Source organism: Neltuma alba, unplaced genomic scaffold (genome assembly GCF_004799145.2).
Source record: "Neltuma alba isolate B1F8T4 unplaced genomic scaffold, ASM479914v2 tig00012088_pilon, whole genome shotgun sequence".
Taxonomy (NCBI): Eukaryota; Viridiplantae; Streptophyta; class Magnoliopsida; order Fabales; family Fabaceae; genus Neltuma; species Neltuma alba.
In genome coordinates this window covers 24,688-47,857 of record NW_021636646.1, presented here as the reverse complement: position 1 = coordinate 47,857, position 23,170 = coordinate 24,688, and the positions used below count along the sequence as shown (strand labels likewise).

The following is a 23,170-nucleotide window of genomic DNA, read 5'->3' as shown; positions in this document are numbered from 1 at the left end:
TCAAGAGGCGTCGTCCGGCCGACTTTGCCAAAGCCCAAAGAAGCCCAAGCTCAAGGGGATGACACTGACAGTTGACAGTGACGCAGAAGCCATTTAACAAGCAAACGTTTTTAGTAAAAATTTAGGGAAAAAAAAGTTATGAAATTAACTAACAAGTATATTACAAAAAAAAACAGATAAGAAAATGAGAGAATGATATTGTATTCCTTCACTTACTTTACTTGCATCACAATACAATGTCATAACTTATTTATAGATATAATTTTATACATAAGTTATATTGGTATTTAAATAATAGACAATAGAAAATAAACCATATGAACATGTGAGGAGAGTTACGAGATTAAAAGCACACTGGAAAAATAACATAGTTGTGGAAGATTAGTGGACGATGAGGATGAAGTTGAGAGTGAGAGGAAGAGGAAGAGGAAGAAGAGGATATTCATAACAAAAAGAAGGGACGAATTGAAAAATGGAGGCAAAGAGAAAGGTTGCAATGTTGCTCGCCGGGCAACAAGCGCAGCCGGCGTCATCTTGAACCTAAACACGCTGAAACGGTGCCGTTTGCCCCTCTTTCCTCCGGTTTCTGTCAGAAGCAGGCGATCACCCACCCACTGACCCACCCACTTTTTTTGTTTTTCTTTTGCGATATTACGTCCCTCCGGCATTCGCCTGCCAATTTCCACGATTCCCACTTCACAAAGTCTCCACTTCTGTCCTTCTTATCAACTCATAAAGGCAAAGGAGGAAAGCCGCTCCCATCAACTTAAAGCCTTTCTCAGCACCTGGTCAAGTTCCACAAGTCCGATTCCTGAACGATTTTGTCCAACCGATTAATCGTCGATCGTCGTCCTGTTGTTTATCTTCTCTACATTGGAACCAGCAACTACTGTACTGACATCGTGCTTCTAATGTGACTTGGCTTTTCTTTTTGTTGCACGGTAACGGTTTTTCTCAATGGATCCGTCGCCGATAACCTTGGGACCAACCATGGACATGCCAATCATGCACGATAGCGACCGGTACGATTTCGTCCAAGAGATTGGGTCCGGGAATTTCGGGGTGGCCAGGCTGATGAGAGACAAGCAAACCAAAGAGCTTGTCGCCGTGAAGTATATCGAGCGCGGGGATAAGGTTCGACCCGGAAACGTTACACCGTGTTCTCGTCTTTTCTTTTTTTGAACGAAAGAATTAACTGTAAAGATGAAAGCGTGCTCGCTTCTTTCTGTCAAGTGATTGTTTAGTCATTAGCGAGTTGTTGGCTAGTGCTTTTATGGTGTCGTGCGTTACTACTTCCTACTTATAAGGTGTGTTCGGATTTTTGTTTTTGGTTCAGTTCTGGAGTAGTTACGATATTAATGACTAGTTACTTTTTTTCCCTCGCCTTTTCCTTCTCCCCTTTTCACTATTTATTTCCATAGTACTGATGACTTCTGTCGGGTAGAAAATAGCTGGATATGGAAATTTTTTTTTCTTTCTAAGATTAACTAGAACATGATGCAGGTTAATTATTGCATATCGTGGTATTGAATAATTGTTTCCGTTTGAGGAATCAAGAAAAAGACAAGGGAGTTAAATTCACTGTTCCGTTTTTATTTAATTCACCGAAGAAATAAAATTGCCATTGTCGTGACACTCAAATTCACCTTTTACCCTTTTTATCAGACGAACCTGTGGGTATGAAGAGCAAATTGGCCTGTTATAGTATAGCACCTTTCTGATAAAGAACTTACTTGGATGAGGAAAATCTTTGATTTGATGTAAGAGGTTTAACAGATGGTGGAATGCTGTTGATGAAAAATATGTCATTTGCCAAAAATCGCTGGACTGGCAATTATGAAGCTTGTGATTTTGGTGGACTTAAGCTTCAAACATTCAACATGGAAATGTGAAACAAAGAATATTTTTGTTGTTCAACTTTAAAGCTTTGAAAGTTGACCTTTGTCATGCAAAATTGGTTGTCAGCCTTTCTTTCTTTCTTTTCTTTTTGAGTTGAACTTCTACTTCTGACCGATAGAGTGGTCAGCTGATCTTTTTAAAATCATTTATGTGAATCACAGATAGATGAAAATGTAAAGAGGGAAATCATCAATCACAGGTCTTTGAGACACCCTAATATTGTTAGGTTCAAGGAGGTTAGTACAAATCTATGCCAACATCTGTTCAGAGTAGAGTTAGTTTCAATCGACTAAACGTTCTACAAAATTTCACCCAGATCATTTTAACGCCTACTCATTTGGCCATTGTTATGGAATATGCATCTGGAGGTGAACTCTTTGAGCGAATCTGCAAGGCAGGGCGCTTTTCTGAGGATGAGGTTTTTATTCAATTTCTTTCCCCCTACTTCTTTCATTCATTGTTGAACAAATTCCTTCTTTTGATATGCTATGTTTCTACCTTGTTGACCAATGTTTATGAACCAGGCTCGTTTCTTCTTTCAACAACTCATTTGTGGGGTCAGTTATTGCCATGCGATGGTAATTAAATTCCTCATCTCCATTCATTCATTTCAGCTTAAAATTGTATTTGACCCCCACAAGAATGATATATACAAAACTTTAATGGATTGGTCTTCTTTGTTTTATGTCTCTGCATGAAGCAAGTATGTCATCGGGACCTGAAGCTGGAAAACACATTATTAGATGGAAGCGTAGCACCTCGTTTGAAGATATGTGATTTTGGTTACTCCAAGGTAAGAATATATTTATGTCCCTTTATATTTTACTGGGTAATTTTCGGTTGAATATTTCTCTCTTTCAAGTAATGCATTTTTCTCAGTTTGTTTAAGAATACATTTGTCTCTGCTCATTATCAATGTTAGTGCATTTTCCTTCTACCTGTACTAGCATTTTTCGAATCGATGCCTCCAAAATACTGCTAGCGTCACATAGGTCTTTAAAGTTTTGTTGTCTTGTGTTCTAAGGTCCATTGGAATTGAGATGGAGCTTGCAATGCACATGCATTGGCACCTTGAGGTCCTTGAATTTTTTTCGTTTGGGTCCTCTTTGTTTATAACTTCAACATCCTTATGTTTCGGAGGCACCAAAAATACGCTCTTTATCTACTTTGGGTTTTCTACTAGTGTAGATAATGAACACTATCCTACTGTTGAGTTGAGGTTTTTGGATCTATCTATAACTTACTAGCCTAGTAGATGTTGTTATTGACAGTCATCAGTGCTTCATTCACAACCGAGGTCAACTGTGGGAACTCCTGCATATATTGCTCCAGAAGTATTGCTGAGGCAAGAGTATGATGGCAAGGTAGGCTAAACTCTAGGATGATTTTCTTGTTCTATCTACATCGAAGTAGTCCTGTCACTATTTTGGTCTGGCTAGTTATTGACTTGTGGTGATTTTAGACCAACTTCCGTTATTAGTTATGGCTATTCGTACTATATCCAGCGGTCATTTTTGTGTGGGCCATGATGAAACAAAGGTCAAGGCTTTCTTGTTAAGGTCTATTCTTTCTTGCTTGTGTGATTTGGTCTGTATCATGTACAGGTAAGCCAAAGTGTGAATTGGATGTGACTTTGATCAGACATTTAATTTTCTTTGTAACGTCAATAGTGTTTGTTTTTTATAATTAATGGGTTGCTATTGTGTTGCCATGCATTTGATATCAGATTGCAGATGTCTGGTCTTGTGGAGTGACCTTATATGTGATGCTGGTAGGATCATATCCTTTTGAAGATCCTAATGAACCAAAGGATTTTCGAAGGACCATACAGGTAGACTGGACATTTAGATGATTGCATGTTTCTTTGTGAGTAGTGGTAGGTTGCTTGAGTTACAACTAGTTATGTTTGTATCATTGCAGAGAATTTTGAGTATCCAGTACTTCATTCCAGACTTCGTCCAAATATCACCTGATTGCCGCGACCTTATCTCTAGGATATTTGTTTTTGATCCTGCAGAGGTTAGTGTTTATTTTCCAAGAAGTGATCTAGTTCTACATCTAAGTAATTTGATGGCCTCTTCGCATTCTCTGAGGAATTTGTCATGTAGATTCTTTTTATATGGACTTGAACTTCTTTTTAACTGTAGGTCTTTTCTTCTGGCAATCTATTTGAACTTGTTGGTGCTCAAGCGACGTTTTTGTTTCCTTTTTCCATGAGAAATCTTGCTATTTAGATGCTTCGTATCTGCTATCATATTGAGCTCTGCTTCACCATGTTTGCGCTGTTGCTCATGTTGAGCATGATGTATGAACTTTTAGAATGACGAGTGGGTTTTCTGTCTCTCGCTCTCTGTTTTTCTTTCTTTTTCCCCCCTTGTCAATCCTCTTGGGAAAATGTTTCATTGGACACAGTATGCCACCATTTCTTGTTGCTCTTAAATGCTCATTTTGTAAACGCTAGCTACTGTTATGATCTATTGTTTAACCACGTGCCTTCGTTAATGAGAATTTCTTGATGTTATACTTTTACTAGGACTTTGGTTGGTTAGCCTCATTTGTTATTTGAGGGAGATAGTAAAATGTGATTATAAATAATCACCCAAGAAAATTGAATGCTTATCATGAGTTTGACCTCTTGATTGTAGCAGATAGAAATATAACTTCTGCATTCTGCCTTGTTAGTTTAATTATTGATTTGCACCTTATGCTTTTGGTATATGACAGAGAATCACCATTCCTGAAATCTTGAACCACGAATGGTTTTTGAGGAATCTCCCCGCGGACCTAATGGATGAGAAGATACTGGGAAACCAATTTGAAGAGTCAGACCAACCAATGCAGAGCATTGACGTGATCATGCAGATAATTTCAGAAGCTACTATACCACCAGCTGGGACCCGTTCTTTGGATCAGTTTATGGCAGACTTTGAGGGAGATGATGGCATGGATGAATTAGAGTCGGACTCTGAGCTTGATATTGAGAGTAGTGGGGAGATAGTCTATGCCATGTGATTTTAATTCACCTGCTAAAAGGTGAGAGCATCGAGATGATGATGGCATGGCATGTTGTGCTCATGGGCTCGTCAATGTCTGGAAAGAACTATGTGATGAAAGCATTTTCCCATAGAGTAGAATGGTTAATACGCATAGGAATATTGAATGTTTGTGTGCGCCTCGTTGTTGGCGATGTGTGTAATATCTATCAATGTCACTCGGAACTTGGAAGAGTAACTTGTTTCCTAGGGGTGAGAAGAGTTGGTGGTCAGGGGAAGAAATGTTATCGACCTTTTATCTCCCGTTTCTCTTCGATACTTGCCTCATATGCTACTATTTATGTATCTATACACCCATGTGAACAGTCTCTATAAAACATTTCTAAGCTCTGTCGATGCTATGCCCTGCATGTAAAGAGTTCCCTTCGACTATGAATGTATTCTTCATCGCAGCTTATCTATGCTTGTCGGCCCGTTTTGCTTTGATTCACCTCTGATTTCATGTGCTTTATTCTCGCTTACTAGTGGTTGTTGCGCCCATGGATTTTGAAAGAATTCGTTTAACTCTAAAATATAAATGGACTTTTGTAAGGAATTCTGCTGTAGGTTGTAGAACGAATGTAATTTTAGTCATGTCATATTTTCATAAGCTACTATTATTTTGTGACCTCTTCTTTTGATATATGCCTAGTCTTAATATTGCCAGTCAAATTATTAGAGAACGCAAGAATCTCTCAAAAAATATCATGCCAATTGGTCACATAATTTTATTATCTGATGTTTTATGAACAAACAATAAATCCGGCTTTGTACAAGACAATGAGTAATCAGAAAATAAAAGCGAAACGGGAGGGATGCTGCGGGAAGAGTATCGATTCATCATGAGTGGAGTACTAAAGCCGTTTAAAGGATCGGCAGGAGGGAGGGAGCTCCATGAAAGCTAATTCAAGTTTCTTAATTGACCAAAAAGCCAATTTAAGTTAAAATGACTATCATTTCTGGTCGTCTCTATGCTCGGTGCGCGAGCTGAGGGATCGAAATGTTCTCCCCATGAGATGGCTATTTCTTCATCGCATATAACCTTCTCCAGCTTCTCAAGTTTGGTGACAGAGGCCGGCAACTCAGACAACCTTGAACAACCCATCATGTAGAGCTTTGATAGATTACTCAAATCACCAATGTCCGCCGGTAATCTTCGCAGGTTTATGCAGTACGACATATCAAGAAGGCTAAGCTTTTGAAGCATTTTGATTGAATCGGGAATGTCTACCAAATCAGTACAGTTATTAAGCCTCAGCACTTGCAATTTCCCTAGCTTTCCTATATCATGGGGCAGCCCGCAGAAACTATGACAGTTGGTGATGCTTAGCTTTTCTAAGGAAATAATGTCACAGAATCCAACAGGCAGTGCCTTGAAATCTTTGCAATAGTCAATGCTCATATCCACTAGATTTGGCAGTGCATCCCTAACACTGGCATCGCTTCTAAAAGCCTGACTCGTACTACACATGTAAAGGGATAATTTTCTAAGGTTCTTAAATTTGCAAAGGGAAGGGACGGAAACTCTCTGCAGGCGTATTCTCTTTAGGTTGGATAGAGAACCAAGTAGCTCAAAACTTTGTAGTTGAGAAGGATGGAAGCTATAGTTTATGAGAATTAGAACTTTGAGTTTCCTCATATACTTGATAAAACCTGGTAAGGTGTAATCGTTACCCCCAATATTTAGCACTAGAACCTCCGCTCTATATGGTTTCATGCTCCACCATTTTGAAGTGAAGGCTTCACCTGCGCAAGACGGCAAGGCCATTAATGAAATGGAACTTTCATCTAAAGCATTTTTGTTATATAAAGAATAAAAATCTCAAGTACTGTTATTTTTCCTCAGGTACACTTCTTAGACAGTCACATGGCTCGAGGTGCCAATAATAACCCATCAAAGTGGGTGCTAGACTGTTAGTGGACCTCAACACTTGCAACACCCACTTTAGTGAGTTTTAAATGACTATTTGCGTCACGTGAAGTGTATCTAAGAATTTCTCATAAAAAACAAGTGACTCTGCTTGTATAGAGGGAGATCAAACCGGATGATATAGAGACTGAGCGGGCAGCGACTTGTTTTTGCTTCAGCATAATAGACAATTGTTGAGATATGCCAGGAATGACGCCTCCCTTCTTTGGTTCTGACCACAATTCAGGATTATTATTTTTATTCAAGTCAATAATCAGGTTTTCCCTCTGTTCCAATGGCTTCTCGCTGCTCAGATGAACAGCTAGATCTCTGAGAAGATCATGCTGCATCAGGAAGTGGTTATTGTAGTAGTTGTCTGCTTCATTCGCCACTTTCCTGGTCAAAGCATCATGTATTAATTTGATTTACCAGAAGAGAACCAAATCACTACCGCCCTAATTAAAAATAAATAAATAAATAAATAAATAAATAAAAGAGAGATTAAATGCAAGAACTTGTGTAAGTTGTCCAAACCTATCAACGCTTAAACACAAGCAAGTTTAAAATTCAAGTAGAAGATATATTGGCTGGCTATGAACATATATGGATGGCGTATTCAAGGGATAAGAAAAAGCCATGGTACCTGGTAACTACGACATTGGAAAGATTCCTGGAAGTTAAATCGTAGATATATGGCATTGCATAGAACTCTTCATCTAGGCTATGCAGTTCTGTCCATATATCAAAGAGGGCAGAAACGGGGATCATCTGATCTTCAGGAAACAGGCCTAAGTCCATGAAGCATTCCTTGACAATGGACTTATCCTCCAAAACATCCAAGCATTTCTGGAGGAAAGCAAGCACCTCATCATCTGAATCAAGAAGAGAACCGCCACGTTGCGACAATTTCTTTACCATGATTTGCCAGAACTCAATTGGCTTCCCACGAAGTTTGCTTCCAATAATTTGAAGGGACAACGGCAGACCCCCACAACATCTGACTGCCTGCATCTCAGTGAAAGCAGATAATACAAGATCAGCGACTCTGAATCGAATAGACTGGTTTTTTCTGGTTATGATTTTAGAGACGAAAAAGAGGAAGAACCTGGTCAGCAAGATCATTCCGAGGGCATGCGTCGTTCAGCTTAGCATAGTGACGGAAAAGGGTCATCGAATCCTCGTGAGAAAGTTTTCCCAAGCGGTGTGAAATGCAGCCCTCCCAATCAAGTTCGACTCTTGAAGTCACCAAAATTTTGAAGTCTGAAAGTGGAACCTTAAACTTCTCGACAAGGCATTCTGATCCAGGCCAGACGTCATCCAGGACCAATATTATTGGACTCCCACCAACTTGTTTAAGCAGATTTCTCAATTTGTAACCTGGATCTTCATTGCTTTGAAATTCAGGCTTGGGTTGCCCAAAGTGTTCAAATAGTTTCTCTACAATGATCTTCAAGTTGGGCGTTTTTGAGAAGGTTGCAAAGAAGATATTTTTCTTGAATTTACCTAATCAGAATACCAACGTAAGGGGATTTGTAAATCCAATAATATTTAAAAGTGATGAGAGGAAATAAGGAAGCTTACGTACCTAAAACCTCAGGATCCCAACAGAGCTTTTTAGCCAGAGTGGTTTTTCCAGATCCTCCAAAGCCAGTCAAGTTTAAGAAGAGCTCACTACCCTTGAGCAGGTCGAACTTCAATTGGTTCAAAAGCTTGTCCAATCCGACAGTGAAATCTGGGTTTTCAGGAGTACCATACAGAGCTGTACCCAAACCAGAGTTTGCGGGCCCAAATTGCTCAGAGGCGCTCATAACAAGGTCTGTTATCTTCTTTAAGATCTCCTTCAAATCCCTTGCCATCTGAGCTTGCACGTCAACGCTTAATGTCCTCCTCAATGATTCATCCCCTGCTTGAAGCTTCTTCTGGTAATAAGGAAAACACAGAAAGTTCCAAAGAGATTTATTGGAGTACCTGCGAACAAGCTCCTCCGCAGCTCGCATTTCTCTAGCCAGCGTCTCCACCTCTGCTCTTGGGCGATCCAATTCTTGGTTGTATCGTACTATGTCATTTACCCGAGGACGCAAAGCCTCCAACGTTGATATGTTGGTTTGGAGGGTGCTGGGGTACTTTCGACCCATATTGATAATGTTGTAAATCCCTCTAAGCGCCTCCTGAAATACAGCTCCAAGGGCCGATTCTCCCACCCCAACTGCCATAACTCCGAAGTTCACAGTCCACTCCCCAGAATCACAGGTTTCAATTTGAAGAGCAGAGCAGGTGGTGCGCCGCGGCGGCGGCAAAGGGAATATCTGGTTTAGCTATTTCGCTTTCTCTTTTCTTAGTGAGTGATTAGTGATCGGAGTCTTTTATAACGCCATCGAAGCTTCCTTTCGAATTTCGCTTCAAGTTCAGAGTGTGAACATTGAAACTTCCTTGGGTTTGCCTCCTGGGTACTTCCTCTGCTGCCGTGGATGGCTTCGCCCAGTTCTGGCTCCAGTGACTTTGACTTCCCGCTGCATATGCGATCGTTTTTCATTTGAGTATATTCTCATGTTAATCTAATCACGAAACTGAAAACAATTACATTACAATTACTAGGTTACTACAATAATAGAATAGATTACTAATACATACAGTGGTTAGTTAATAGAAAAAAGGGTTGCTCAAGTGGATGATCGCTTAATATACGCTTCTCTAGTGTCTGAGTTTGAAATGGGGGAAAAATACCCGCCAAAAGGCCGGACTGCATTCCAATACTTACCGGCGTGTTATCGTTGGAAACAATTATTGCTTTCACTGCTTTATAAAAATTGATTCACTAATTTAAATAAGTTAAAAAAATTAGTTAAATTAATTATTTATAATAAATAAGTATTATTTTTTTCACAAAATTCTTACTAATTATATGTATTAGTTAAAACTATTAAAATTTTTAACATATTCAACTACTATAGAGATTACCTTGATAAAAATAAATACACATAAAAAACAAAATAAGTAAGAGTCTTATTTTTAAAACTAAATTAAATATCAAACTAGTTTTTATATTAAGAATCAAAATATAGTAGTAGTTAATTATTGTCCCAAGAATCTATGCATAAACGGTGAAGAAGTCATAACCGATTTCTTTTGTTCGTTGGATAAACAAAATGACAGATTAATAATAATAATTTAAAAAGTTAAGTTGCATTCAATGCCTCAAAATATTTTATGATATATCTAATATTTTAAAATATTTTTTAAAAATATCTAACACTGTCCGAAATATTTTTTTTGCCTTGCTATGGACGCACAAAAAAAACTAAAGTGTATAAAAAATATTTTAAAATATTAGATACACTAAAAAATACTTTAAGGTACTGAAAATATTTAAAACAATACTTTAAAATACTAAATGCATCATAGAATAATTTAGGATGCTAAATGTACTCAAGAAAATATTTTAAAATACTAAATACAGATTAATCTAATTAAAAAAAAAAGAAACAAAGCAGCGGGATGAATGATTCTTCCGCCCCAAACAATCAATCATCTGATGCCTTCCTCACTTGACGCTTGGGGGCTCCAGTGTATGCCCAAGACCAAAAGTTTGGGGCTTCAGGAACGCAATTGGAATGATTACTATAATAAAAAGATTAACATAATTGGCCTGCGTTCCATTATTGCTTTATCTCACAATTTTTTTTAATCTAGCTAGTGCACAAATTTTCTCGTTGATTAATTGTTTTCTGATGAAAAATACGTATAATTTAAGCATTTTAATAATTTTCTTTGATGCGGCTAATAATTTGTGGGCAAAACATGTGATTCCAAAGTTAGAAGTACTTCGTCTAATTCTTGATATAAGAATTAGTTTACTAAATTTAATTAGATTAAAAAAATTTATTAAATTAGTTATTTATAATAAATTAGTACTATTTTTTTAAAATACTTTTACTAATAATATATATTAATTAGAACTATCATTTAATAAATGTTTAACATATGTAATATCTACAAAAACTACTTAAAAAATAAATAAATATAAAAAATAAAAGATATTAAAATTTTATATTTAAAAACAAATTGAATTTAAAAGACCAGGTAGCTTTATTTATCTAAGAGAATGTTTAGATAAAACTAAATTATAATTTTAAAAATAATTTTATCATATACAAGTAAACATGTGAAAAGATTGTCTCAGTTAAGAACATTTTGGCATTCTCAAACACCCCCAGCCCCATTTTGTTTCGATACTATTAGACGCAAAAAGAAGTCGGAGCCGCCTCAAAAATCAAAAAGTCAAACAAAGGGTCCCCTTATGGGGAGGTTTTTTTGGGAAAACAGGGTGGGCAAAGGTAACTTTGAGGGTAAGGAAAGGGACACGCGTCATTATATTACTAGACAGACTGGGCGAAATATTATGATGACGGTCTATTTACGAAGACATCCCGGTTTTTCCCATTATATATATTTACGAAGACATCTCGGCTGCGTCAGAAAATTTTCATACATTTCCCGCATACTCTCATTTCATTCCCCACTTGTTCTGCAAAATTAATTGATTAATTTACAGAGATTAAAAAAATAAATTAAATTAGTTATTCTTGATAAATAGATTATTTTTTTAAAATATCCTTACTAATCAAGTGTATTGGTTAGAATTATTATTATTAGAAAGATTACCTTAAAAAATATATAAATATAAAGAACAAAATATACTGAAATCTTATATTTAAGATCAAAATAAAAATCAAATAAGATATCATATTAAAGTTCGGAGTAAGCATGATGTACCACAAACTCTCTAGGAGTCCATGATCAGAACTGTTGCGCTATGATCGAATTGGCGTATTATACAAATACATCTCAACGGTTAAAGAAATATTGAACATTTATTTTTGTACAAATCTCAGATTTAAATCCTGATACATGAATTTTCCTCCCGCTTTCAAGATGGAATTTCCCTTTTGTTCCTTGAACCACCACACGTTTATCGCAGGAATGACCTGACCACTAGACAAAGTGATGTCGTCTGGTGTACTGCGATGTCATCAAAAGAGAGCTGCATTTTTAAGCTCCTTGAAGCCAATCCAAGTTAATATCTGCTTTGGGCTGCTCTATAGTAAGATGGGGAAGATGAGGCTTGAAAGGTTCCCAGGATGCAGCTGTGTCTTCATCACATATCACAAGCGTTAAACGCTGGAGATTCATGACTGAGACTGGCAATTCACATCTTGAGCAACCCCTCATGTAGAGCTTTTCTAGATTGCCTAAGTACCCAAACTCCTCAGGTAGTTGCTTAAGGCTTATGCAGTCTGAGATGTCAAGATGGCTTAGCTTCTGGAGCCTTTTGATGGAGGCTGGCATCTCTTCCAAATTAGAACAGGAACTGGGCCTTAGCACTTCCAGATTCTCCAGGCTTCCTATTTCTTTTGGCAGTTCAGAAAACTTGTGACAATTAGTGATACTAAGTTTCTTCAAGGGGTTAATTTTGCAAATATCAACAGGCAATTTCACCAGATCTTTACAGTAATCAATATTCAACTCCACTAGATTTGGCAGCGCCTCTGAAATGTCCATGGAACAACTTTCAAAAGCTGGCCATGTAGTACACATATGAAGCGATAATTTTTGCAGATTCATCAATTTGCACAGGGAAGGTACTGTAATCTTCTCCAATCTAATTCTTTTCAGGTCAGATAGAGAACCAAGCAACTCAAATTTGTTTAATTTGGAAATATGGAAACCATAATTCGTGACTACCAGAACCTTGAGTTTTCTCAATTGCTTCACGAAATTTGGTATCGCGTAATTGCCACTTTGAAGATTTAAAATCAAAACCTTGGTTTCATCAGATTCTATGTTGCACCATTCTGCAGTAGACGTGTCATCTGCAAAAGCATATGCAGCATCAGGTATGGAAGAGGATGAATGGCAAGCATTGGCAGGGGACCAAAATCTCATAAGAAATTTTCGTTTCCTGAATGTGCACTCAATATTATTTCCATACACGCAGAGGGAGGGAGGGAGAGACAGACCTGCATATATAGATAATGAGTGGGCAGTAACTTGCTGCTGCTTCTGTTCCATCCACCATCCGAATAATAATGAGGAGATGCGGGCAATGAACCCTTGCTGCTTCTGTTCTGGCCACCATTTGGGATGATTGTTTTCACCCAAGTCAATAATTAACCTTTTCCTCTCTTCAAAGGGTTCTAGGCTGCTTTGATGAATGGCTAGCTCTCTGAGAAGATCATGCAGCATGACAAAGTGATTATTGTAGTACTTGTCTGTGTCCCTTGCTACTTTCCTGATAATTAAGCAGACATTAATTACCCAAGGGGAAACCAGAGCCTAATATGACAAATGATTGAGGCAAGTGTAAGTTAATTTTCAACTTTGTTTTACCTTGAAAGACTAAAGTCATCGTATAAAATATTTCAGCTATCTACTATTACGATGAAGCATTAAATGGTCACCAAGAAAAAATAAGCTGTGTACCTTCTAATGACAGTCTTGGCCAGATTACTGTTGGTTAATTCATGGATCGTGGCCATTGCTTCTATGCCACCCTCATCTAGGTTATACTTTTCCGCCCACATGTCAATGAGGGCATCAACAGGGATCATTTTGTCTTCAGGAAATAAGCCTAGGTCCATAAAGCACTCCATAAAGCACTCCTTCTTGATGGGGAACTTATCTCCCATTACTTCCAAGCTAGTTTGGAGGCGATGGAGCAAGTCAGTATTAGAATTAAATATAGACTGGCTTAGCAAAAGCTCCTTCATTTGTTGCCACACCTCAAAGGGCTGCTTACAGAGCAATCCGCCAATAACTTCAATTGCCAATGGTGAACCCTTGCAACCTCTTACTACCTGAGTTCCAGCACAAGCAAAGAAAATCAGTCATAAGAAGCCTGGCTGCACGTATTCTAGTCATAGTTTTCTAGGGTATCGGCGCTATATCAAGCATGCAGTATTTATTCATTGACAATATATTAATACGCCAATGTAAAAGAACAAACATGAAAAATAGATAGTAAAATAAAATATTCTGCTTGTTGCTGGCAATGATTTTCAAGAAATGTGACCCAAACAATATAAATAATTCCCTCATAAGGTAAGAGAAAGCACCTCGCGGACAAGTTTCTTATCGGGTTTGTATGAGCAGCTGTCATCTAATAGAGAAAAGTGATGAAAAAGCCTTATCGCATCATCATGACCAAGTGGTTCCAAGTGGCATGAAGTGGCAAATCTAGGGAATGCAACTCTTGAAGTGACCAAAACTTTATAACTAGAAATGTCGAATTTAAATTTCTCAACAATAGTTTCTGAGCCCTGCCAAACATCATCCAGGACCAACAATATCGGCCTTCCCCCGAATTGCCTTAGCAAAACACCAAGTCGATTAATTGCGTCCTCATCGCTCGAAAACTCAGGCGCTGAGAGCCCACAGTGTCCAAATATTGTGTGCACAATATTCTTCAAGTTGGGCGTTTTTGAAAAGATCACAAAGAAGATGTTTTCCCCGAACTTGTCTGTTCAAATCAAAAGGAGATGCAAGTCAATAAGCATGTGATGTTTTTTAACATTGCAGAATGCTCATATATAAGTTAGTCATTTCACTAATTTGCATTTACACAAGAGTAAATGATAATAAAAGGTTTGACTTCTACTCATCAAAGGCTGAGGCGCCCATCGTATTCCTTCACTGCATAAGGTCCAAGAACCAGGGAAGCTACTGGTCATATGTTAACGAACTCCCAAACGATTATATAGAGGGAAATTCTTTAAATGTGTCAGCAAGCATTAGCTCTACTACGAGCCGCTCAGTACAGCGGAAATATTGAAACTGAAGGGCAATGGATTCAGACGTTGTAAAATTTGGGTCATCTCGTGGTGAATTAGCCCATTAATAAAAGATAGAAGTCATAAACAAGAAGAGAAGTCGAAGTAGATGTTTCAGGTGCTGGTTACCTTTAACGTCGGGGTCCCAGCAAAGTTCTTTGGCCATGGTTGTCTTGCCCGATCCTGGCAAACCAGTCAATACAAGAACAGGTTCATCACCGTTCAGCAGCTCATTCTTGGACCTCGTCAAGGCCCCTTCCAATCCCACGGTATACTTTGGCTTCTCAGGAGCCCCGCACAGGCCCTTAATGACTGTGCCGCTGCTTGTTAGCCCAGAACGAGAGTTATTAACAAGAGTCAACATGATTTCTTTCAAGGTCGACAAGGTCGACAAAATCTCCTTCACGTCTCTCGCCGTGTAAACTTGCATATCAACAGTGATGGACCTCTCAAGCTTTTTGTTCTCTTCCTCAAGCCTATCATGGTAAAAAGGAAGAGACAGAGATTTCCACCAACGGATTTTGGAGTACTTGTGAACAAGCTTATCTGACTCTTGAAATTCCCTCAACACTCGTTCGATTTGATCCAGAGAGCGATCCGATGTCTCGTCATATGCCTTCATCTGCCGGATCAGCGGAGTCAAACGCTGAACGGTGTCTCGGAGGTCCTCACGTTTGGATGGGAAGCTGATAGCCTTGTCCACCAAATCCAACCCGGTTCTCAGCCCTTTCTCAAGTAGAGCTCCCAAAGCAGCTTCTCCCATCACCCCACCTGCCATCGCACTCAGCAAATTTCTTAGAATTCCCTCTGATCCGAATTTCGCTCTGTTGTGGGCTTTCCTTCTTCAACAGCTCTTTCTCTCTGAGCAAGGGCAGATGTTTCTGAGAGAAGAACGGGCTCCTAAACTTCAGCCGAAGATCAATTTATTTATGTTCTACCGAATTTGGCCAAGCCACCTGGAAGATGCAAGGAACTTTCCTCGTTTTATTATTTAACAGTACAAATGGCTCGCAAGGTACTGTTGTTGCGCGGATAGTTCCATGCCCAGAGAATTTGACTCCCTCGATTTCAAGCTTAGCAGAGAGAAGAGAATTGATCTGCTACACCTCACTACCCTCTGGTGAATGGTGTGGAATTCAAGTGAAAAGGCCGGAAACAAGAGAAGTTTAACGAAAGGAAGCGTTTCATAACTTTTATTAACCACTCACTGTTTGACTTTTCTACACGCGCATGCAACCGGCATTTTACAATTTTGATTTATATTATTATTTGTCATCTTAAAGTATATTTAAGAGATACTTATTTAAAAAGAGGTACTTAATTAAAGAGATACTTGTACCAAAAAAGAGATACTTATTTATTTTATTTAATGTAAAAATGTAAAACCAATTTATCTATTTATAATAATATTATAAATATAACAGTATAGGTAATAGTTGGCAAAAAATAGTATATATAATAAATATATTTTACACAGTGAAATTACTATAAAAATCTAATGAAAGAATTTAATTACTTAAAAATCTGATAACAACTAAGGAATATGTAATAATAAGTTTCAGTATAATAAATAACAATAACTTTATGCTATTCATTTATAAGTAGAACATTTTGATAATTAAAGACCAAAAAAGGGCTAGCCGGTCAGCATCACTTAAAAAAAACAAATATACAATTTATAGGATTTGACCGTACATTATTTAAATTAACTAAATACTTGAGATATTGTCGGGTTTCAGTGATCTATCATCTGTCTTCTATGATCTGCTGCTCACATAAAAGTAATAGCCATAGAATATTACGTTTCCATGTCTTTTTCTTGATGTGCGGCTGGCCGTCACCAAATGTTAACAATTGAAATTATCAATCCTTTGTCCTTTGTTATAAATAGTAAATGCTTGTATAAATTTGAATCCGCCTTTAATACTCGTTTCCTTATATGTAATATTAATTCTAATTTTTTTTAATATTTGATTGCATTAATATACTTTCTAAATTAATTGTCTTTTCTTTGCATGTAAGGATATATAAGTGATTATATATATTTATGTATACGTAAGAGAAGATAAAATAAAAAAGAGCCTTTTAAAGTAACAATGATCTGATTTTATTTCTAGTTATGAAATTTAGACTTTTGCTGCTTTTGTTCTATATAAAGGTGAAATATTGGCTTTATGTTTGTTACTACTTCTTTGTTGGCTAGTTTAAAGCACTTGTTGATTTCGTTTCAGATGTTCAAATATCATTCAACAGCAATTGCTCCTCGTCTCAAGGGGAGGGTTGTTTGGCATTTAAAATGAGATATTTCCTTGTTTTTTTATTATTTCACTTGAAGTGTATCCATGATTGCTTGAGGGGTGACCTTCTAAAGTAATTTACCGGGAGATATTTATTTATTTTGAAAATTCGATCAATGAAAGTTTTATTATTCCTGAACTATTAACAATGCCCATAGTCTAGCTTTGCATACATAAAAGCTCGATCTATGTGGAAATAGCTAGCTCGACCTTGAAGGGGACAACTTAAGTAAAGTTTTCACCTTTTAAGAAATAAATATTTGGTGGAAAATCCTCATCTTAGTATGTTGTTTAAAACTCAGTGGAAGGAGTGTTTGGCAACTATTAGCCTGTGTCCACTTTTACCCAAACTCTCAAATCGCTTTTTCAGGCAGGCCACTCCCTACTCTTAATTGTTTTTCTCAGAGAAATTAAATTCATGGAAGGTCATCGATTGTGTCTGTCTGTTAGGAGGATGTCGCTACATGGGAGAAGGGAGATTAACATAGTTTGGAATTTTATTGTTAACCCTGTTAAGGATCTATCGCTTCATTTGTTCGGTAATCAAATCTTCGCCATCTTTCTTTATCTTTGTCAACAGTTTTTTTTAAGGAGAAGAAGAAGAAGAAGCCATATTCATATTCCATCTCCATAGAACGTTTGTGGTTAATTTGGTTTCTGAGGGAGAGGAGGGGACTCAAGTTTCTTCCTCTTCAGTTTTTCAAAATCGCATATAGATATGAAAGTATGGATTTGTGTTTGTGTCACGATTCCCAAATGTTACCTGCTCGCGCTTGGCGTTGATCGAAATTGTCTGTTTAATTTTGCAATTCAAGGTTGATTGTCGCAAATAGCTTCGGATCCTCTTCGAATTCTTTATACGCAAAAATGTTGTGTGTTAGCGAGATAATCAAATAAATAAAAATATTAAATAAAATATGAATATAGGAGTAATGATTTTTTTTAAAATCAATACAATATAATGACTTTAAACAACGAAATATAGGAAGCAGGAGGTGTGATTAAGATTAATGCCCTTAATGATTTCTATAAGGCACGGAATTTTCAGGGGACGAATGTTTTTCTCTCAATTCCTTTTTATTGCACCCAAAAAAAAGAAAATCCTTTTTATGACTCCATACCCATCCTGTATATGAGTGAAGAAATGAGAAATCAAATTACACACACAAGCATGAAGCCAGCAGCATTTCAAATTCTAAATTACAATCACGAAAGCTGTCTTAGGATCCATAAAGTACATCAATATGCACAGGACATGATTAATTTGAATTCCTGGTGCCTACATATATTTGACTTTCGAGTGTCTGACATGCATTGAACATGGCTTCTTGTTCTGAATATTCATGCGTTGTTGTGAAAGCAGAACCTTTCCAGTTCCTCCTCCCTTAAAAGAAAGAGTCTCTCTCCTCTCAAATTTGCAGAAAACTAACAGAGGGAGAAAGAATTCGGTATGTCTGCATCGGAAGAAAAACTACAAGGTGTTGCGGTTGGAATGCCAACCATTGAATTGATCCAAAGATGAAGATGTTAAATCTCTAGACCGTCTCGTATCTTCACATTCGGTCTCCATCCCCCTGCTCCTCCATACGCCACCGCATCCCCAGATCCAGCTTCTTGGCGACCTTGCTTATAAGCCCGTCCCAATAAGCCAATTTAAGTTGACATCTACATGTACCACCTCAATCCTTAGATCGGTAAGCATTAGTTTGAAAACCTCCCAGGAAGCAGCCGTCTCCTCATCACATGTTACACTTTTTAAATGCTCAAGATTCTTGACCGAATCTGGCAGTTCACACCTTGAGCAACTTGTCATGTACAACTTCTCTATGTTTTGTAACTTAACAATGCTCTCAGGTAAATTTCTTAGGCTTATGCAGTTTGATATGTCAAGAAAACGTAACCTTGAAAGCCAACCAATTGATTCTGGTATACCTCCTAAATCAGTACAGGAATTAAGCCTCAGTAGTTCCAAATTCTGCAGCCTGCCTATTTCTCGGGGCAAATTAGAAAACTTGTGGCAGTTGGAAATACTTAGCTTTCTGAGGGTTCTAATATCACAGAGATCAGAAGGCAATTCCGCCATATCATTGGAATAGTCAATGTTCAATTCTTCTAGATTCGGCAATGCATCTGAAATTGGTATCTTACAGCTTCCAAAAGCTTGACTTGTATCACACATGTAAAGGGATAATTTTTGCAGGTACTCCAATTTGCCGAGGGAAGGAAGAGAAACCTTCTCCAGTCTAATTCTTTTCAGGGCAGGTAAAGAATCGAGTAGCTCAAAGTTTTCCCATGCGGAAGCATGAAAACCATAATTAGTGCATATCAGAACCTTTATTTTAGATTTCTCATTTTCTCAATGAACTTTTGGGAGGAATAACGCTTAGTACGAACATTCAATATTAGAACCTCAATGCATTAAAAAAAATATATGTATATTAGAACCTCAGTTTCAGTCAGCTGCGCGTTGCTCCAATCTGAAGTGAATGCTTCATCTGCTGAAACAATCCGATTTTGGCGTCAATTTAGAGTGCTGGGCAACTTCCTAATTGGTTTCCCCCCCCCCCTCCAAAATCATTTGCAAACATATGTTTTCAAAAAAGTGATAGAACTAACCAGTTGATATAGACAATATCCGCGCAACGCAGGTTGCTGCTTTTGTTTAACGTACCATTTCAGGAATATCGACAACATGCGGGCAATAATGCTTCGCTGCTGCTCCTCTAGACACCATTGTCGATTATTTTCATTTATGTCAACCATCAATCTTCTTCTCCGTTCAACAGGTTCTTGGTTGCTTTGATGAATTGCAAGATCTCTTAGAAGGAAATGCTGCATGATGAAGTGGTTGCCGTAGTAACTGTCCGTATCACTTTCAACTTTCCTGGTAAACGAGCAGAGTTTAGCGTCCCAGCTAAGAAAAAATTCCAGACAAGAAAAAGCCATGTGCCCTCCGTCTGATATTACGCAAGTTTTCAACTTACGTTCTTTATTTGATGTTCAGTAGAACAGTACTCACGCGATCATACGAAGCTGCATCAGCTATCTTCGATAATACATATAGCAATTAAGCATTAAGTAACCGTGGAAAAAAGAAGAGAAGTCAATGTACCTTGTAACAAGGAGATTTGCCAAATTCAAGGAGACTAATTTATCGACTATGGCCATGGCTTCTTTACCGTTATCATCTAGTTTATACCGTTCCGCCCACATATCAATGAGAGCCGTCGCAGGAATTCTTTGGTCTTCAGGGAAATAACCCTGGGTCCATGAAGCACTCCTTGATGATGGGCTCATCTTCCAAAACACACAAGCTTATTTGGAGGAAATGAACCAGATTTGAATTGGAATCAAGAATAGAATGGCCTTGCGACCATTCCTTTACCATCTTTTGACACTTTTCACGAGGTTGCTGACACAGTGATCTAGCGATTACTTTAATGGCGATAGGTAGGCCCTTGCAACTTCTCACAGCCTGCATCTCAGTGCAAACAAATAGTCAGTGAAAATAATGGCTTAGGCTGCGAGTTGTGACCTTAGTCAGCAGGGCTACTAGCGTTCTAGTCAAATTATCGCTTTTCAGGGGCAAAAATATGTTCTTTAGCTTGCCGACTTCTAAAATTCATTACAAACTATGTATCGAACGCAGAAAGAGAAAAAGGGATAATTTCCACGTATCAAAGAGAAAGAAAAAGCACCTCTTGGACAAGATCGTCGGGAATGTACGAGCAATTGTCTTTTACGAGAGCAAAGTGACGGAAAAGTGTTAATGCATCTTCATAAGTAAGTGGTTCCAAGTGGATACGAGGGTTAGCCGTTGGAAATGTGACTCTTGAAGTGATCAAAATCTTATAATCGGGAATCTGGAGCTTGAAGTTCTGAACAAGTGATTCTGAGCCGGGCCAAACGTCATCCAGCACCAGCAATATCGGACTTCCCGATATTTTACTCAACAGAAGTCCCAATTCTTTACCTGCTTCTTCGTCACTATGAAACTCAGGAACCTTCCCACAGCGTTGAAATAGAGCCTCCACAATGACCTTGAAGTTGGGTGTTTTCGAGAAGGTCACATTAACAAGATATGGTCCCTGAATTTACCTAATAAAACCAAAGAGATCTAATGAATCAAGGAATATTTGAAGCCTCGCAGCAGCTGAATATAGGTAAAATAACGTGCTTCTTCATTTAATCCAGAAGAAATTTCATATATCCCATATTCTATTTTTTCATTTGTTGATTAAACATTCCCATACTTGGATACAGACTGGTGCTTATTTAACCAGGAAATGATCTTGCAAGGCACTTTGCCAGACCTCTTCATTTTTTCTTTACTCTGTTGGTTTGCCGTAAGCTTATAACAAATAATTGATGGGCAAAAGGCACCATTAGCATATCCAGTTCAGCGCAGGAAATGAAATTTAAATGATTCTTTGTTTGGGATGATAAGAGAGAAGGAGGGGGGACCTGGTTTAATTATATATTGTATTGCTTCATGCTTTCAACTTTATCTTTTCAAGATGATAGTTATTATCTTGCTGTTGTTTGTTAAAAATATGTATCAACCTAAGATATAATCGTAAATCATTACTTTTATTTATGCAATTAATAAGAATAATTGAGATGAAAATTATAAATATGAGACTCTCATTAGGAAAAGGAACTGAAGGTAGTACCCCACAATTTAATTTATTAAATTTTGTGTTTAAAATGTGAAAAATTTCACCTTAAACATATTAAAACTTTCATTTTACAAATCTTATTAGTAGAAACACAAATGAATTATAATGCTGTATCAAAACAAAAGACATTTTGGGTAGCGAAAAAGAGATTTTCGGGGACTTCTTGACAAGCTCATCTCCTGCTTCCCTTTCATGGATAAGCTCTTCTATTTCTTCTCTTGGAGAATCTAAGTGATCGTTTAATTTTTTGATCTCTTCCACCAACGATGTGGAATCCTTCAGAGTTGACCTCAATATTTGGTGTGTGGATCTACTCTGGTGAGCCTTCTAGATCTAGTCCTTTATCTTTTTCAACAACTTTTGAAACATCGCTGCGACATCATCTCCGCCAATTAGGTTTGCACCCGCTGCCATGGCTAATAACAAGAGCAAATCAGATCTTTGAAAGGTTTTCTTTTCTTTTCAATCCTATGAGGAATCAAACTTCGGCCAAACAAGCTTTTTCTGTTGTTCGTGCCAGACGCATGCACATAGGGGTGAGTATTCGGTTTTTCGGTTCGGTTATCAATTAACCGAATAAAACAAATTTTAAATACCGAACCCAAACTGATAAATGAATTAACCGAAATATTTCGGTTCGGTTAACCGATTAACCGAAATATATAAATATGAAAATGATTTTAAATTAATAATAATAATAAAACACAATTACAACTATTAATTAATAAATATTTCATCATTTAATGTGATTTATTACAATAATATTTATCATAACCATATTTATTGAATATAAATATATTTAAAGAGTTCACATAAACCCACATATATATTTATTATAATAATATTTATTAAATATAAATATATAATATATTTATTTCGGTTTTTCGGTTATAACTGAATTTTTTTTCTACAAACCGAACACCGAAACCGAATTATTACAAAAATAAAAACCGAATATGTAACCGAAATAATCGAACCGAAAAACCGAAATTAAATTCAGTTCGGTTCGGTTTTGCTCACCTCCAAATGTACACATATACATGGATGGCTTCGCCCAGTTCTGGCTCTAGTGACTTTGACTTCCTGCTGCACATACGATCGTTTTTCATTTGAGTATATTATCATGTTAATCTAATCACGAAACTGAAGACAATTACTCCTCCACACGACCCATTTTACAGTGTATTACTATAAAATGGATCTTATATTTAAAATCAGAAGGAGTACATTACAATTACTAGTTTACCGTAATAATAGAATAGATTACTAATACATACGGTGGTTAATTAATATTCCTCCGGTCCTTCAGAACCGGAGGAGTAGAAAAAAGGGTTGCTCAAGTGGATGATAGTTTAATATAGGCTTTTTCTAGTGTTTATGTTTGAAATCGGGAAAAAGTACCCGCGAAAAGGCAGGACTGCCATCCAAACTTACCGGGTGTTATCCTTGGAAACAATTGTTGCTTTCACACCTGGATATAAAAATTAGTTAAGTAATTTAAATAAATTAAAAAATTAGTTAAATTAAT

At 37.4% G+C, this 23,170-nt stretch overlaps 3 protein-coding genes and 1 pseudogene across 3 annotated transcripts; 1 reads left to right on the top strand and 3 right to left on the bottom strand.

Moving 5' to 3' along the window:
- The first annotated feature begins 484 nt into the window (after positions 1–484).
- On the top strand, positions 485–5,349 carry LOC114722290 (serine/threonine-protein kinase SRK2I). The gene is made up of 9 exons (XM_028908283.1): positions 485–1,134; positions 2,061–2,135; positions 2,216–2,317; positions 2,424–2,477; positions 2,600–2,692; positions 3,171–3,263; positions 3,626–3,730; positions 3,820–3,918; positions 4,624–5,349. Exons 1-9 carry the CDS (start codon positions 958–960, stop codon positions 4,909–4,911), a joined length of 1,086 nt encoding a protein of 361 aa, XP_028764116.1. The 5' UTR covers positions 485–957; the 3' UTR covers positions 4,912–5,349.
- A 285-nt stretch (positions 5,350–5,634) lies between these two features.
- LOC114722241 (probable disease resistance protein At5g66900) lies at positions 5,635–9,325 on the bottom strand. Its single transcript, XM_028908220.1, has 5 exons — positions 8,426–9,325; positions 7,946–8,343; positions 7,484–7,845; positions 6,974–7,236; positions 5,635–6,677 (listed from the first exon to the last, which is right to left on the bottom strand). The coding sequence occupies exons 1-5, from the start codon at positions 9,051–9,053 to the stop codon at positions 5,833–5,835; spliced, it is 2,496 nt and encodes an 831-aa protein (XP_028764053.1). The 5' UTR covers positions 9,054–9,325; the 3' UTR covers positions 5,635–5,832.
- Positions 9,326–11,563: 2,238 nt separating this feature from the next.
- Positions 11,564–15,788, bottom strand: LOC114722286 (probable disease resistance protein At5g66900). Its single transcript, XM_028908278.1, has 5 exons — positions 14,796–15,788; positions 13,953–14,356; positions 13,321–13,694; positions 12,858–13,129; positions 11,564–12,710 (listed from the first exon to the last, which is right to left on the bottom strand). Exons 1-5 carry the CDS (start codon positions 15,442–15,444, stop codon positions 11,890–11,892), a joined length of 2,520 nt encoding a protein of 839 aa, XP_028764111.1. The 5' UTR covers positions 15,445–15,788; the 3' UTR covers positions 11,564–11,889.
- Positions 15,789–18,021: 2,233 nt separating this feature from the next.
- LOC114722269 (probable disease resistance protein At5g66900) lies at positions 18,022–21,284 on the bottom strand (annotated as a pseudogene).
- Positions 21,285–23,170: the final 1,886 nt, after the last annotated feature.

Bases quoted from the DNA above. Each gene is read 5' to 3' on its own strand.
- LOC114722290 (XM_028908283.1), top strand. From the start codon at position 958: ATGGATCCGTCGCCGATAACCTTGGGACCAACCATGGACATGCCAATC. The intron at 2,136-2,215 runs GTTAGTACAAAT...AATTTCACCCAG, and splicing joins ATATTGTTAGGTTCAAGGAG to ATCATTTTAACGCCTACTCA. The intron at 3,731-3,819 runs GTAGACTGGACA...GTATCATTGCAG, and splicing joins ATTTTCGAAGGACCATACAG to AGAATTTTGAGTATCCAGTA.
- LOC114722241 (XM_028908220.1), bottom strand. From the start codon at position 9,053: ATGGCAGTTGGGGTGGGAGAATCGGCCCTTGGAGCTGTATTTCAGGAG. The intron at 7,237-7,483 runs GTACCATGGCTT...TGCTTTGACCAG, and splicing joins TCCAATGTCGTAGTTACCAG to GAAAGTGGCGAATGAAGCAG. The intron at 6,678-6,973 runs GTTTGATCTCCC...CGTCTTGCGCAG, and splicing joins CTCAGTCTCTATATCATCCG to GTGAAGCCTTCACTTCAAAA.
- LOC114722286 (XM_028908278.1), bottom strand. From the start codon at position 15,444: ATGGCAGGTGGGGTGATGGGAGAAGCTGCTTTGGGAGCTCTACTTGAG. The intron at 13,695-13,952 runs GTGCTTTCTCTT...GCTGGAACTCAG, and splicing joins ATAAGAAACTTGTCCGCGAG to GTAGTAAGAGGTTGCAAGGG. The intron at 13,130-13,320 runs GTACACAGCTTA...CTTAATTATCAG, and splicing joins GCCAAGACTGTCATTAGAAG to GAAAGTAGCAAGGGACACAG.